A 17798-nucleotide genomic window follows, 5' to 3' on the forward strand; every position below is an offset into this window, starting at 1 on the left:
TATACATCAAATCCTTTAAATAACTATTCCAGGTAACTACTATAATTTTCCTTTCCTAAATTCCTAAGGCTGTCAACTGGCTTTAACCTGGTATTGCCATTTAATGTATGTGGCATAACGGAAAGAATACACATAGGCTCTGAAGGCAGACAGTCCTAGATGCCGGTCCCTTGAACTGTGCTTTCAGGTTAACAGTAGTGGAATTAAACACAACAAAATTACAAGTTCATTGATAAAGAATATGAATGTTTATAAATCAATATTCAAAATAGCTGCACACATCTGTTTTCACTTGAATAAAAAAATCACATTATGACAAATTTTATAACCTTAACTTAAAATACATGAATATTAACATTTACTAACATATTTACATATTTTTACATCAACAAATCTGAAGAAAAACAGGATATGTTACTATTTTAACACAGCTGGTTTTGACCAGTCTTGGAAAGTTGATCCAGGAATGTGCACTGCATTTAGTTAGAAAACATACTTCAACCTGTTTTGAACTCCTAGAGGACACCTACTCACACAGAATATTCCAAGGCCCCAGTTTAAAAAAAAAGAAAAAAGGAGCAGTTTTATTTAACCTTAAGGGACTACAAAACTGCTTTGTTTAAAAATATGAAAAGTCTTATGGTGTTTTTTAAGTGTATGCTTTTATTTTTCCCATAAAAATTAGTTAATTGAACATTAAACATCTACTAAAAGCTATAAATATTCTGTCATGTATGATACTTCATGATTTGAAACAGCTACAAACTAGTTCTTATATAACACCCTTATGAGGTAGGGCCAGTAGTGATCCTATTTACAATGGAGTCAAGTAAGATGTTACTATTCACTAGTTTAAGGTTGAAGTTAAATTTGTTTTCCTAAAAACCACATTTTCTTATTACCTGCCCAACTTACTTACTTACTGTTATTTTCAAAACAGTGAAGAGATTTGGTTTTTTTTGGGGGGGGGGGTCATTAAGGTATTTCTCAGAAAGCAAAGTACCTGAAACACTGGACACCTAATTTTTTTTTTAAATGAGGATTATAGGTTACCTGAATACCTCTACTTAATCAATAGAAGTTACCAGCAGAGGACTGCAAAATCTATTGGCAAGACGGTATTTTCCATATTTTAATTTTTCCTGAGGTTCAACACTATATATATTTTCCTACTCAAAGACCTTATCAAAGTAAGATATGAATTATAATCCTAATGACAAACCAAGAGCTCTTTAATCCAATGAGTTTTATTGCTCTAAATTGTTTATTTTCCCTCTCTGAACATTAGATAAGTTAATCATTATAAAAATAATTAAAAAAAAAAAAACTAAATGAGATCTTTCAGGTTCTTTGCACAAAGATGATTCTTAAAATCCCAAATTATTCAAGTATCTCCTTAAACCTATGGCTTCATATATTAGTAAACTTGAAGCAAATATGTAAAATCTTTAAGTTCTCATCTGTAATTCCATGAAAATCATTATAAAAATTATTTGCCTTCTTTAAAGCCTTCTCAACACTGTTTATTGAGAATTGGAATTCCATCTTGCATTACTATAACTTGCACTGAAAGTCTTGGAGACTTCCATTTGGGTGTTTAACTCCTAGTTTTTCCTGAATTCTCCCTTCCCTTGATCCCTTCTCCCTGCCATCACTGCAGCATTGTAGCACTCTGTTAGAAGCTGAAAGTTAAAATAAACACTAGGGCTACCCAAAGACTCATTTTTATAAGAAATCAAATTAAAGGCATGGAAGTCTTTCTTCACTTCTAAATCTAAACATGCCAGATTCACTTTGCTGTAATGAGTTTCTTAAATGTGCTCCCAAGGGGGGTAAAAAAAAAGAAAGTTCAGCTGCTACAGTATAAACATACCAGCAAACTAGATCCAAAGAACTGTCAGTCATATACAGGCAAGCATAATTCTCAGAGAGTTCTATTCATGTTGAATGGAATCATTTTAGTGATTCCAAGATACTACTATTCCCATCCAGTTTAACATTTGTTACAAGATGCAGACTCATGTGGGTATATGCAACAGCTTCATTTTTTGCTTTAATTTTTTTTTTAAATTCCACTAACACTCATGTTTATTATTTCAATTATTGTGCTTTCAATACAATGACAGAGCTGCACATCAGGATCCATGCTTCCAGTGTCTCTAGATCCATTTTTATAAGATGGATCTTTACAGAGTCCAGACCATCCACTTGGTTTCTCCTTTATTTGTTGAAGACCTAAAAACATAGGAAAGAAAAATAAATTAAGGCAAGAAATCTGGAAATGATTTTGGCCCTTTTTTTTTTTTTGAGATATTAAGCTAACTCTTGAGAAGAAGTTACTACTTACGTGTAATAATTGGATCGATGTCTCTTGTCTGAGTGGCCACATCAGAGGCACAGACTTGCCCTATTTGGATCAACAAAGACATAATATCCTCATACAATGGAGGAAATGCTCGACAGAAAGAAACCAAACTTGGCAGAGTTGGCATGAAAAAAGCGTATCGCTTGGCTTGTGTTAAAACTGTTGGAAAGAAGTGAAACAGAATTTTTTACTTTACAGATATCTATATATACAGATATATATACAATATACTAAGCACCATGCTCTGTGCTGAGGATGCTCAGTTTTCTATGACATGAGCCAGCCCCTACCTTCAGGGAGCACAGTCTAAAAACCAAAAAACCAAACTCGCTGCCGTCAACTCCAACTCACAGTGAGCCTACAGGACAGAGTAGAACTGCTCCACAGGGTTTCCAAAGAGCTGCCGTCAAGTCAACTCCAACTCACAGTGAGCCTACAGGACAGAGTAGAACTGCTCCACAGGATTTCCAAAGAGCAGCTATGGATTCAAACCGCCAACGTTTTAGTCAGCAGCCATAGCTCTTTAATCAATCATCATCCAACATACAAATTCTTATTATGTACAAGCACTGTGATAAGTGTATCACATGCATCATTTCACTCAATTCTCAAAATTTTATGAATGAGGAACGTACTATTGTGACACCAATTTTATGAGATGACTCTTAAACTTCAGAAGTTAAGAAATTTGTTCAAGGTCACACAGCCAGTTAGTAGTAGAACAGGGATTGAACTCAGACACTTCAAGATCTTAATGACTACAAATAATTATAACATAGTGAAGTGAATACAATGGAAAGAAAAATGAACAGGGTATTATGGGAGCACTGAGAAAGAATACTAGATTAACTACGCCTTAACTCAGAAGGACTGAATTATAGCTCATATCTTTTAAAGTAGTATATTTTTATACCATTTTGGTCTAAAGACCAGAGTTGGATAAAATGTTAAATATGCTTTAGAACTTAAGGAAACAATATATTTATCTCTTATTTCTACATATAATTATGTTTTTATGGAACTTTAAGTATTTGTAATAAATCACAACTTATTTTTTACTGAGATAATTATATATAGAAAGATTTGGTTTTCATTATAAAATGTGAAAAGCTTATTACATTTACTAGAAATCAATACATATTCATTCACAAAATGAAAGATACAATATGCCTACCTATTCACTTTCTCTACACTAAAAATCACACTTATAAATACGAAAACTTTCAAAAGAAGACTAATTCACAAGATAGCATAAGTTAAAACTAAGAAAAAAAAAACCAAACCCATTGCCACTGAGTTGATTCCGCCTCATAGATAATACCCCACAGAACAGAGCAGAGCTGCCCCATTGGGTTTCCGAAGAGCAGCCAGTGGACTTGAACTGTGAACCTTTAGGTTAGAAGCTGAGAAGATACATGTACTAATTTATGTTAGAAGTTGTTGATATCGGCTGGCTACACACCTGTTAGCAAAGTTCCCATGACATTGACAGCTAAGCGAGCCACACTGAGTGACTTCGGTAATGCATACTGGATACACAAGTGAGAGAGCAACTGGATAGCAAATATCTGCAATACAAAATCCAAATATTACATGTTTCTGAAGAATATTTCTAGGTATTAAAAATACAATTATAATTTTTTTTAAGTTTTAATTATAATTTTTTTATATAACTAGCAATACTGGAGGGAGATAAAAAAATTTTCTAAAGTTACAAAATGCTTATTACCTGTTTCTCAAGTTCTGGCTGTGCAATAAGCTCAGGTATGAAATCCAGACAGATGTGCATAGATGGAATACCTGCAACCGTCAGAGGCAAAAGTTCACATGGATAACCCTATCTCAACAAGAAGGGAAGAAGGGTTAGAAATAAAATAATTTTAAATCAAATACAGATAAAAATATAAAGTTTCCACTGCTTTTCTATGAAAGTTGCTGAGAAGGCTGCAGCATCCTACATCTATCCTGGCATTTCATTTTTCTGATGCGCTAGAAAAAGGATAAATTATCTGAAACACTTCATTAGATTTTTTTAAAAGTCTTTTAAAAATCTGGATTTTCCTCCAGATTGCATTTGTGTTTTCTCCGGTTTCTATATGATCTCTATTAATTTAGTATTCAATGCCCTCAAAATTAAATTCAACCGTAAAGCCTCATTCTTTGAAAACAGACCTGAAAGTGAACAAGCTTAGCAATGTTTGGATCTGCAATATACATCTGGTGCAACAGACAACAGATAAGGCACTGAACTTCTCGAAGGTTACAGAGCAAATTATCTTCTCCTTCCTCCATCTCCTTATTTGGACTGCTGGCAGTAATAACACTTTGTACATTCCTCGGCAAGCTGTCTGGATTGACACCCCTTGCTTTCTCCTCTTCAGTAGGTAAGCAAATCTCTAAGAGAATCTGGACTGCCGCACTATCCTATAAGCAAATAAAACACAGCAAATGTAAGATGTTTTTGAGAAGCTTGTCTAAGAACCAAATCTGATTTTGTTTTCACATTAACAGCAATGATAAAATAACTAGTTTCGTAAAAAAAAAGGGGGGTACTTCTAAGTGCAGAAGTGAACAATCTCTGAGGCAATGGTTCTTACCTTTTTAGAGTCATGAATCCCTTTAAAAATCTGAAGAAAACTACAGGTCTTCTCCCCATAAAAATAAACATATGTAATCACGCCCATCTAAGCAGGAAGGACTACAAAAATGAATATATGCATCTCTGAAGGATGACCATTGCCTGGGCTATAAGAAAGCAATTACTTGACCTAAGTTTTCAAGAACTTGATGATTATTAAGTAAGGCTAACCTTATTTTACAAGCATCATTCTTGGGTTGACGAGTTTTTGGTTGTTGCTACTGTTTTGTTTTTATCTGCAAACTGCCTAGGCTTGAATCCTAGATCTGCCATTTACTAAATGTGTAACCTTGAACAAGCCATTTAACCTCTCTGAGTTTCCTTCCTAATCTGTAAAAATGGAAAGGATAATACTCATCAGTTAATTATAAAGATTAAATGAGTTAAAATACATTATGAACTTATAATAGCACCCGGGATATAAAAGCATTATATAAATGTTAACTATTATGGTCCTCAATCCCTTATCTGAAATTCTTAGGGCCAGTTATGTTTTATAACTAGGAATCAAACATACTAAAGTTTTACAGCAAAACATACCACTATTCACATTAAATGGGATCCCCCCCAAAAAAGAACCAAACCTAGTGCCGAAGAGTCGGTTCCGACTCATAGCGACCCTATAGGACAGAGTAGAACTGCCCCATAGAGTTTCCAAGGAGCACGTGGTAGATTCGAACCACCAACCCTTGGGTTAGGAGCCGTAGCATTTAACCACTACGCCACCAGGGTTTATTAAATGGGATAAAAATCATAAATAGTTTCATCAATTCAGGCCAAGCCTTGCCAACAAACAAGTTTTTTCTGCCATCAGGTCAGGTTTTTCTGCCGATTGAATTACCAAAAAAAGTATCCGTTTTCATAGCTTTTTTATTTTCTGTATGCAGATAAAAGAATTGTGGACCTGTATTATTGCTCCTAGTTCCACTTATTACCAATAAGATTTCAGAAAATATATTCGAATACTAAGAAAACATTCTACACTGAGGACCTCAAATTGCTTAATATTTTATCATCTTACATCTCCTGCATTACTAAAAAATGACTACTTAAGGCTTCAGTAAAATGCTACATTGTTACAATATCGTGAAGATTATTCTTGATTTTACTAACAGTCTATATTCAAAAGGAAAGATAACACCATTATAATAGGCTCTGTAATAAAAGGACTACACAATGTATCACCCTGGTACACAGAGGGCATAACATATCATCTATTTAACTGATTTCATTAATAGGGAAGCCCTTGTCCTTTTATGGAAACCCGGGTAGTGTAGTGGTTACGAGCTACAGCTGCCAGCCAAAAGGTCAGCAGTTTGAATCCACTAGGCGCTCCTTTAGGGTTGCTATGAGTTGGAATTGACTCAACGGCAATGGGTTTTTGTCCCTTTTTGACTAGAATTTAGTTTATTACCTGAGCAGCCAGTAATGCATTTTTCAATTCTTCTCTGGTAACTTCTGGGGCATCAGTTTGTCCAACTAAACCTATTGTATTATTCTGGGAAGGCCTATCTTGCTCTGCTGTTTCCTTCAGATGAGCACTAAGGTAGGCTTTAGAAGCAAGAAGATATCCATTCAACATGTGTAAAGTAATATCCATTAGTGGGGGGCATCTGAACGCAGAAAAAACAAAAGAAAAATATATAAGAACATAAATTTATAAATTAGCCAGAATATGACCAATCTAGTTTAAGCAATTAGAGAAACCTGAATAATGAAGTGTAGTAACGCTTTTCCCACTGAAATGTTTATTCTCAAAAATAAAAAGTGTAAAATACATTTCTTATTCTCTATATTTCAAGAGGGTCTTCGGGTGCTGTAAATGGCTAACATGCTTGGCTGTGAAGGTTCGAGCCCACCCAGAGGTGCCTCAGAAGAAAGGCGTGGTGACCTACTTCTGAAAATTAGCCATTGAAAACCCTATGGAGCACACAGTTCTACTCTAACACACACAGAGGCACCGTGAGTCAAATCAACTCGACAGCAACTGGTTCCTGGTGTATTTCAAGATTCAAATAATCACTGTGATCTAATTAATCTTCTCAGCTACAGTCAAATATAATGTATACCCTGGAAGAAAGATTTGCCTTTTTAAAGAAAATGGCACTACCAGTAAATCTCTTAGCTATGAGCTTGTCAAGCAACTTTCCTCAAAGAGAAATATTCTATTATCGACAAGATGAAGGGGGCTAGAACAGAGTATTTATTCTTTTTACTCCTAACTGTTCCTTCTCAGTTCCTTTGGAGCAAGGTGGCTCCATACAGGCAGTCCCCACCTTATGAACAAGATTTGTTCCTAACTGTGCCTGTAAGTCAAATCTGTAAGTCAGTAACAGGTGCCACAGTGGTTAAGAGCTCAGCTGCTAACCAAAAGATCCGCAGCTCAGATCCACTAGCCACGCCTTGGAAACCCTATGGGGCAGTTCTACTGTGTCCTGTTAAGGGGGTTATGAGTCAGAATCAATTCAACCCCAACGGGTTTCGTTTCTTGGGAACAGGTGCTAACCTTACTTAGTGCAAAAAAGGTGCCCTGGTGGCACAGTGGTTAAAGCACTCAGCTTCTCGAACCCACCAGCCACTCCGTGGGAGAATGATGTGGCAGTCTGCTTCCGTAAAGATTTACAGCCCTAGAAACCGTATGGGGCAGTTCTACTCTGTCCTATAGGATCACTGTAAGTCAGAATTAACTTGACAACAGTGGGTGGGTTTAGTACGTCAAAAGGTCTACATGCAGGAGGTGAAGATGATTGTGTGATCTGTTGTGAGGGCAAATTTACGTAACATTAAAGGGCAAGTATAAGTTGTCCGCAAGCTGGACATTCATAACCCAGGGACTGCCTGTATTCTAAGAGTGATTCATTCAATTGTCCTGCAGAAGTTATTTACTGAGCTTCAGTTTCCTCATCTGTAAAATGGGTGTACAGTTACACATTCCTCAAAGGTTGTTATGGATTAAATTTAAATGAGACAAAAACAGATACACAAATTAAATGTAGGAAAGAAAACAAATTAAATTAGTAACCACTACAATGTCAAGCCCTTAGAAAAAGAAAAAGGAACTCCACTCGTAAGTCTCTTTTACGGAAAAAACTAGCACTCGTGATTAAATAGGCACTATAGCTCTATAACTGTGGAACACTGAAAACAACCGAAATGTCCATCAAGACGTAGATAGTAAAATGAATTGTGGCAATGTTTCTCAAAGCTGAAGATAGGAATCACCTGGAGTGTTTGTTTAAAAAAAAAAAAACTCCCAAACTCCAAACCTGTAACCCACTGCTGTTGAGTCAATTCCAACTCACTGAGACCCTATAGGACAGAGCAAAACAGCCCCATAGGGTTTCCAAGGCTGTCATCTTTACGGAAGCAGACTGCCACATCTTCCTTCCTCAGAGCGGCTGGTGGGTTCAAACAGTGGACCTTTCAGTGAACAGCCAAGTGCTTAACCACTGAGCTACTAGGGCTCCTAAATGTCAACCCAGACATTGTAAATTAGAGTTTCAAGAGCATAGGCCTGGTAATCTATATATAGAAGACGACGCATTTAAGATTTATTCATTTAAGAAAATTTGAAGAACCCTCCATACTAAAACAGAAAACATGTTGAGAAGAGTAAGTTTTTAAAAGAGGAAAATAATGCTTTTAATACTACTAATTTTTTAAAAACCATCCTAAAAGAACAGAAAACTAAATATTTCTAAATTTATAAATACATAGAAAAGTAAAGCTACATATACACACCATTATAATAGCTGAAGTTTCCTCTGGAGATGGAACTGGGATTGATCAAAAGAGATCAAGGAGGAACTTTGTTTTAGAGAGGCAGACTAGCAGATATCAAAGAGGGCAAGCCTTTTCACTTCACACATTTTCTTGTTGTTACATCTTCTATGTTATGAAACGTTTACTTATCAATGTACATTACGAAAACTTTCATACATATGTAAGAAGGAATAGTGTAACGAACCCCCAAGTATTCATCACCCAGCTTCAACAGTTATCTAGCCAGGGCTAGTCTTGTTTCATATATACTCCCACTCACTTTCTCACCACCACCACTGGGTTAGTTCAAAGAAAATCCTGGACATTATATGATTCATATGTTTATAACTTTCCATATTGTTTGGTATTTTTTAAAACCATGTGAATGATACCTTGGTGAAAAAATTTAAATTTAAAGAAATGAATAAAATTAAAAGATAACACAAAGCTACAGGGATACAATTGCCATATATGTACAAAAAGCTGATATGCTATATAGATGAAGAGTTTTTTAAATCAATAAAAAAGATAAGCATTCCAATAGAAAACTGGACTAACGTACAAAGAAGAGATACCAACAGCCAGGAAATATATAAAGATGTTCAATCTCATAAAAATATAAAGTGGGAATCCATTTTTTACCTATCAAATTGGAAAATATTACATAAAATAGTGTAGGAAGGTGTAGGAAAGAATTCAGTATCAAAGACTGCTATAAAATGGTTCAACTTTTCTGGATGGCAGAATGAAAATATGAATCAAAAGTTTTTAAAATCAGCATGTTACTTATGCCCCAATAATTCCAGTTTTCAGAATCTGTTCTAAGTAAAGACCCAGAAGTATGGGGAGCTGCACATGGAATAGTCTGCACAGCACTACTGATAACAGCAAAAATCGGGGAGAGGAAAGTCTAACAATAGAGGATTGGGTTAAGAGCAGAGCGTACCTATAAAATGGAATACTATGTAGCCAATTAATATAAGAATATCTATTAACATGAGAAACAGTTCACAAGCTGTTTAGGAAAAATCCAGGCTACAAAAACATTACATACATTATAACGGCATAATTTAGATAAAGAAAAATATGTAAATGTATAAATGGAGCTTTGTGAACCAATTTTGAGCAGATGTTCTGAGAAAATACTTAAATACCAAATTTTAAGAAGCAATTGTTCTCATGTTTGCTTGATTCAATTCAATTCCTTCAAGCAGGGAAATTAGATAATAAGTATCGTGCCTCACTCTAGTACCCTGAAGGTGGGCCAATGGACTAACATACGGAGAGGAATTCTGTTTTTTATTTCACCCCCTTGGTATGTGGCTGAACAACTAGGCACAGAAAAACATACTCTTAAGCATTGTAATCATTTGTGAAAAGGCCAAGCATTTTGTTCAGACTTGGGAAAACAAAACATGATACATAGACAAACAATTTCAAATCAATACAAAACCTTTTTTCAAAATTCATAAACTCTATAATATAAAACTTATAAAAGAATCTGCTTCCAGAACAACTGGAAGTAATTCAGGGGAAAGGGGATTCTGAACAATGATGAACTGCATTTTAGAAGTAGCTATTTTCTAGAAGTGTTATTTACTGAGTTTTACTTTTACTTTTAGGTTTAATGTCATTTATACTGATCATTCTCTTGATTCCTGTTTTCTAAGAGACCTCGAGTTCACCAACCATATCTGACTCCTTTTGCCACTTCAATAATGCCATCCCTATGGCTGATGACAGTTAAGTACATGCATAGAGTGTATCCTAGTTAGTTTTCCTGATTCCAGTTTCATTCTCCTCTAACCTGTCTAGCACAAAGCCTCTCTTCCTAGATTATCTCTAAAGTCTGCTCTTCTCAAAAATTAACCCTCCATTCCAAGCCTTTTTCATTCCAGCTTCCACACTTTCACTCCCACTATTCTTTTTCCTAGAATACTTTCCTAAATTCCTTGCCCCACCATGTAAAATCTGGTCATCTAAACCCTATCCTTCAAATTACTACTAAGGTCCCATCTCCTCCACATCTTTCCTGAACTTTTAACAGCACTCACTGACTGTACTATTCAGCCTCATATAACCATATTATTTAACTTTTCATGTATTTCTCCCAACAAGTGTATTTCTCCACGCACATAATACTCACGTTAAAGACAAGCCCTTCAACTCTGATATTGCTTAAATATAAAAAAAAAAAAAAAAAAATTTTTTTTTTTTTTTTTTTTTTTTTTTTTTTTTGCTTAAATATAGAAACTAGAAATTCAAATACAAATTATTCGAATTAACTCTGCCTTTTGAGATGAACTCACTTGAAAGCAATTGCTTGAATTTGGCAATTGGCAAGAGTTACAGCCAAATGCGAAATCAATGACACTAATCTCAGAATTAAAGATGCCAAAGTGGTTGCTGTTTTAATGCATGGAATGATTCACAATGGATCAATTTTTTTAAAAAGTCCTTTTCCACAATGCTAGCAGAAACAGTGCCATGTTTACTGGTCGTGACCCTGAGAGAGAGAACAGCCACTACTGATGGTTGCCAACACCAAGAATAACATTTCTCTTTGGGTTTAAGGCTAGGTTTCATTAATCACATATCAAATATTATACTGAATATAGAGTTCATGGATATAAACAACCAAAAAAAAAAAAACCTCCACAGGCCACACTACCAGTTATCTGCAAGAACACTAAGATAAACGTTTAAACTGAATATCTTCAATTTCTTTTGATTCTCCGAAGCAGAGCTCTATAATAAAAATGAAACTCAAATGACACATACCTGTGAACCCTCTGATCACACCTGAGGACGATGAGAGGATCTATCATCAGATCATTCTGAGTATACTTTTGTTGTCGTACAAACTTTATTGAAGGTTGCAGTGCATTGACTGTCATTACCCACAGCCTGATGAGGAAATAATCACGTTCATGAACAACTGTATTATAACTGAAACACATTTCCCGTAGCCACCCTGTCCTTTCTCTCTTAGAAAAATATACTCGGGAAAAAAATCGGAAAACAGGTGTGAAGGAACTTTGAAAATTTCAAAACTATAGAAATCTAACCTATTATTGTGTCTCTAACACAAATAACGATAAAACAGTAAACACAAAGTAGTCTCAGATTCTTCACAGTGGAATTTCATGTGGAATAACCATGGCATATAAAATAAAAACTTGAATTAGAGCCTCAGTTATACCATGTGTTATGGATTGAATTGTGTTCCCTCAAAATAAATATTTGGTGTGCATGGTATTATGACTATTATAAGTGATATTTATAGTTGAGCTATGTGATAATCCTTTGATTAAATTTTCTGTTATACACTTCCACCCAACTATAAATAACACTTATATGGTCATAATAACATGCACACTGAATAAATATTTAACAAAAATATTTGGTATAACAGCTTGGGAGAAATGAGGGAAGCGGAAGTCTATGTTGGAGGGATGAAGATGCACGGGGAGGAAGTAAGACGCAGTACTAAACCTTCATCTCGTGTAACAGGAAGTCAACAGATAACTCCTGAAATTGGAAAATCAGATGCTGCATAAGCATATTATTAAGAGAGATGAGAGAAGGGTGCATAAATGCCAGAACAAAAAGATAAAAGGGTTGAAAACAGTTGTCTCTGGGAAGCTAGAATCTAAAATGGGAAAGGAAACCTCATACACTATTTAACTTCTTAGATTATCTGCATTTATTACTTTATAATAAATTTACAATTTAAATAAATTATAAAAAACTATAAAGGTAAATTAAATTTGAATGAACCCAAAACCAAACCCACTGCCATTGAGTCAATTCCAACTCATAGTGATGCTATAGGGCAGAGAAGAACTGTCCCGTCAGGTTTCCAAGGCTGTAATCTTTACGGAAGCAGACTGCCACATCGTTCTCCCATGGAGCAGCTGGTGGGTTTGAACAGCTGACCTTTCAGTTAGCAGCTGAATGCTTTAACCACTCCGCCACCAGGGCTCCTTAAATTCTAACACTAAGTAAAAATTAAATTTAAAAGTAAAAATATCCCCAGATCTGCTGAATCAAAATCTCAGACAGTCAGGCCCAGTATTCTTTGTTTTTCAGAGCTGTCCAGGTGATTCTGATGCAATCTATGGGCCGACAAAGACTCATTTCATTAAAGACAAAATAATCCAGCGTTTCCCAAATTTTGACACACTTTGGAATCATGTGGGGAATCTTTAAAAAAATACTAATGCCTTACTCACACTCACTGACATTCTGATTTAATTGGCATGAGGTACAACCTGGCCATCAGGGCTTTTTCCTTTTTAAATAGTTCCCCATTCCCTTTTCCCCTCAGCACCTGGTAACCACAAATCTACTTTTTTCTCAATGCATTGCCTATTCTAAATATTTCATATAAGTGGGATCAGGCAATACTTGTCCTTTTGTGTCTGATTTATTTCACTTAGAGTAATGTTTTCAAGGTTTATTCATGTTATAGCATATATCAAAACTTCACTTCTCCCCCCACTGGACATACTTTTAACTCAGTACTGAAGTCATTCCTAAGGTTCACCCTTCAGCCAAAGATTAGACAGGCCCATAAAACTAAGGAGACTAAATGGGCACACCAGCTCAGGGGCAAGGATGGGAAGAAGGCAGGAGGAAACAGGAAAGGTGGTAACGGGGAGCCAAAGGTCAAGAAGGGGAGAATGTTGACATGTCATGGGGTTGGCAACCAGTGTCACAAAATAATATGTGTGGGGGAGAGGGAGGGAGGGTGGGAGAGGGTTTTTTACTGATTAATTAGTAGATAAGAACTGCTTTAGGTGAAGGGAAGGACAGTACTCAATACATGGAAGGTCAGCTCAACTGGACTGGACCAAAAGCAAAGAAGTTTCCAGGATAAAATGAATGCTTCAAAGGTCAGCGGAGCAAGGGCAGGGGTTTGGGGACCATGGTTTAAGGGGACTTCTAAGTCAACTGGCAAAATAATTCTATTATGAAAACATTCTGCATCCCACTTTGAAATGTGGCATCTGGGGTCTTAAATGCTAACAAGCGGCCATCTAAGATGCATCATTTGGTCTCAACCCACCTGGAGCAAAGGAGAATGAAGAACACCAAGGTCACACGACAACTAAGAGCCCAAGAGACAGAAAGGGCCACATGAACCAGAGACCTACATCATCCTGAGACCAGAAGAACTAGTTGGTGCCCGGCCACAATCAATGACTGCCCTGACAGGGAGCACAACAGAGAACCCCTGAGGGAGCAGGAGATCAGTGGGATGCAGACCCCAAATTCTCATAAAAAGACCATACTTAATGGTCTGACTGAGACTAGAGGAATCCCGGCGGTCATGGTCCCCAAACCTTCTGCTGGCCCAGGACAGGAACCATTCCCGAAGACAACTCATCAGACATGAAAGGGACTGGACAGTGGGTAGGAAAGAGATGCTGATGAAGAGGGGGCTAATTATATCAGGTGGACACTTGAGACTGTGTTGGCATCTCCTGTCTGGAGGGGGGATGGGAGGATAGAGAGAGTTGGAAGCTGGCAAAATTGTCACGAAAGGAGAGACTGGAAGGGCTGACTCATTAGGGGGAGAGCAAGTGGGAGTATGGAGTAAGGTATATATAAACTTATATGTGACAGTCTGACTTGATTTGTAAATGTTCACCTGAAGCTCAATAAAAGTTACTAAAAAATAAAAAAATAAAAATAAAAAATCTAAATTAAAAAAAATAATATGTATATTAATTGTTTAATGAGAAACTAATTTGCTCTGTAAACCTTCATCTAAAGTACAATTTAAAAAAAACTTCATTTCTCTTTATGGCTGAATAATATTGTATGTATACACCACATTTTGCTTATCCACTCATCAGCTGATGGACACGAGGTCATTTTCACTTGGACATCAGTATTTTTAAAAGCTCACCAGATGATTTTCATGTGCAGCCAAGTTTAAAAATGACTGCAATGATGCAAGACATAATCTATACCACAATCAGTCCCAAATGACTATAAATGAGAACCCACTGTTAAAAGAATTTTATCAAGTTGGAAATGCTTAGTTTCTATTTCTTAAGATAATGCTTTATTCTTTTCCTTAAAGTTGTTAACAATGTTTTAATCAGTAGTCTTCAAAAAGGAATTATATTGTCCAATATTCAATGACTGATATAAGTAGTCTTGTGAAATTTTTTTTCAACAATTAACTTTGGCTTATTATATACTATCATTGCTATACATTTATCTATTACATGTAACAATACACTGGAATTACCTTCTAGGCATCACAGTATTAAGAACCATCCATAGTTTATTGACTGTTTGAAGAATTCTTCGTGGAACCCCTGAATTCAATAGCTGGTTCATATTGGATGTTAATACTTCTGCATATGGTATAAGTTCACTGGCAGAGAGCAGGGTCAAATGTTCTAGAATCTGCATCACTTGTGTGTAACTTACTGGGACAGCTGAAAATGCTAAAATGAAAATTTGGCAGTCACAATCTAAATTTTATAAAGCTTTCAGAGCTGGGGATAACATTGCTCTCTCGGACTATAGGCCAAACAAAACAACATAACTACGTTAATAAAAAATAAAAGTTTCATTTCTAGGAATAGTTTTAAATAAACTTACAAATAAGGGGCTTTAAGAAAAATTCATATAAGTACAGCTGTCACTTCATGAAGATCAACAACAAAAAAAATCTCAATTTTTAAATCACATCAACAACCCAAGATGTCATTTTCTTGGTGGTTCAGTTTGATTTTAAAAATCAACTCAGAAAAATACACCCATGTACTGCTTTTGGAAGTAATGTTATTTGAAAGATTCAAACTTTTTAACTTAAAAACTACCTAGAATTGTGCTCTTCAATGCAACAGCCACTAACTATATCTGCTACTGAGCACCTGAAATGTAACTAGTCCAAACTGAGATGTGCTATAAATGTGAAACACATACCAGGTTGCAAACACTTAAGTGTGAAAAAAAGAAAGCAAAATATCTCACTCATGATTTTTATATTGATTACATGCTGAAATGATAAACAGTTGGATTATTAAGTTCAAAAAATTATATTATTAAAATTAATTTCACCTCTTTTTACTTTTATAATGTGGCTATAAGAAAGTTTAAAATTATATGCATAGCTCGCATTATATTTCTGTTTGACAGCTCTGATCTAGATGTTGCTCTATTGTATTTACTCCAGAGCAATTTAGGACCTTCCTAAAACCACACTACCTGTACTTAGTGATACAACATAGCATCTATGATGGAAAGGATATGAGCATGTCAGAAAAAAATGGTTAAAACTCCTTAAACTCAACAAGAATTACTTAAAATATATTCACCAGAGACTATTATGATAGCCCCAGGAAAATTCTGCATAATTTTAAGATTTCAATGAGCTTAGTATCTCTTTGTACTACTAACAAGGGAAAAGGTAGACTGCATGGAATAAAATCTATACATGTACTATACCTTCTTGGAGTTGTTTGGGAGAGTGGTTTTTGGCATTATTTGTCAGGAGCATTCGCCTTAACAGGGCATCAGTCCCGGTGATTTCTTCTTCACAGATCCAGTCATCCACAATACATAAATGTGGGTAGTTAGTTGCAAGAAGACGCAATAAAGCAGAATGCAAACCTTGAAAATTTACAACAAGTCAATTGGATTCTCCATTCTTAAATACCAAAGGCTTTCCCACTTTCCTCCCAATTCAGTAGTTAGGGCCAGGGGATTTGCTTAAATAAAGATGCCCAAGATATGATTCACAGTGAGTTGGCAATTACTACCTATAACAGAAGTTCTCAAGCTTTCTTCTACCCCATCCCAACATGAAAATCTCCAATCAGGTAAACCTATTTAATATAACAGTGGTTCAGGAATTGTGCAGGGAGGAAAGATTAAGGAAAAAAATGTCCATTTGGAGTAGATCATATATGGTGTCAAAAAAGGCCTCACTCAGAAATCCTGATATGCCTCTGTAGGAGAACATGCCCTCTCCTCCAACCCAGTTGCCCACTTTTGAGTGCCTAAAAGGTCTCAGGCACTTTATGTGCATTTTTTTCATTTCACCCTAATATCCTTCAAGATAAGCAATATTGCCTCCATTCTACTAAGGGAACTGAGGCTGGAAGACATCTATTAACTTTCCCAATGCCCACAAGAGGGCATATTTGTCTTCCTTCAAAAAGAGTTAATGATTAAAAGGAATGGGAAGCCTTCCTTTCAATAAATCAAAAGCCTTGTTTCTAACATTTTGTTTTAGCATAGTTTGAGTATTATGACTATTACCGTATAATATCAATAATGAGAAAATAAATGATAGTACAGTACTGTAAAATGCCTCTTTAGTTACATGAAGCACCATTATGCTAAATGCTTGGCCCGTAAGTACCCAATAACTGTTGTTGCTACTACACTATAATCATCACCATCATCAGAATAGTAAAAGAGTAGTAATCGCAGTTAAAAAAAACAAACCAAAGCCACTGTCGTAAATTCCAACACATAGCAACCCCATAGGGATTCCAAGGCTGTAAATCTTTATGGAAGCAGGCTGCCACAGCTTTCTCCTTCAGAGTGGCTAGTGGGTTTCAACTGCTGACCTTTTGGCTAGCAGCTAAGCACTTTAACTACTGCGCCACCAGGGCTCCTAGTAATAGCAGTAATAGAAAGTACTGTAGATCTGATCATCCCTTTATTATGCAACTTAGATCAAATCATACCATCGCTTAGTCCCAATAGGGATAATATCTGCTTCCTTTCTCACAGTAACTGCTTAAACATTAATGTTTCTATATTTGAAAAATCACTAACAATCAAAAGTGGTATTATTGTAAAGTTCAAATCTCTAAATGCACACAGAAATGCTACATTTACATTTAAGATTATCACAAAACAGTCACAAAATATTAGTGCAAATTAATCTACATTTCATAATCTTTGCAATTAAACATTTTAATTGACAAATGCTGTCAAATATAACATCTTCTTGAAACCAACCAAAACAACGAAAACGAAAATTCCAACTTAAAA

The 17798-nt window shown here is 35.7% G+C and overlaps 1 protein-coding gene across 6 annotated transcripts in view; it reads right to left on the reverse strand.

Annotated features, from left to right (window-relative positions):
• Positions 1-280: 280 nt before the first annotated feature.
• The window catches only part of INTS2 (integrator complex subunit 2), a 51069-nt gene continuing 33551 nt past the window's right edge, over positions 281-17798 (reverse strand). For 5 of the 6 annotated variants that reach the window (XM_049860131.1, XM_049860130.1, XM_049860134.1 and 2 more), the window contains exons 17-25: positions 16239-16403; positions 15031-15232; positions 11547-11672; positions 6418-6616; positions 4538-4789; positions 4095-4202; positions 3828-3933; positions 2348-2524; positions 281-2235 (exon numbers count right to left, since the gene is read on the reverse strand). In XM_049860131.1, the coding sequence (XP_049716088.1) occupies positions 2066-2235; positions 2348-2524; positions 3828-3933; positions 4095-4202; positions 4538-4789; positions 6418-6616; positions 11547-11672; positions 15031-15232; positions 16239-16403 (1505 nt within the window). In that variant the 3' untranslated portion in view covers positions 281-2065. Of the gene's footprint in view, positions 2236-2347; positions 2525-3827; positions 3934-4094; positions 4203-4228; positions 4790-6417; positions 6617-11546; positions 11673-15030; positions 15233-16238; positions 16404-17798 lie in introns of those variants that run through there. The other variant, XM_049860135.1, reaches the window with a different exon arrangement.

This window comes from Elephas maximus, chromosome 19, assembly GCF_024166365.1.
Source record: "Elephas maximus indicus isolate mEleMax1 chromosome 19, mEleMax1 primary haplotype, whole genome shotgun sequence".
Lineage (NCBI taxonomy): Eukaryota > Metazoa > Chordata > Mammalia > Proboscidea > Elephantidae > Elephas > Elephas maximus.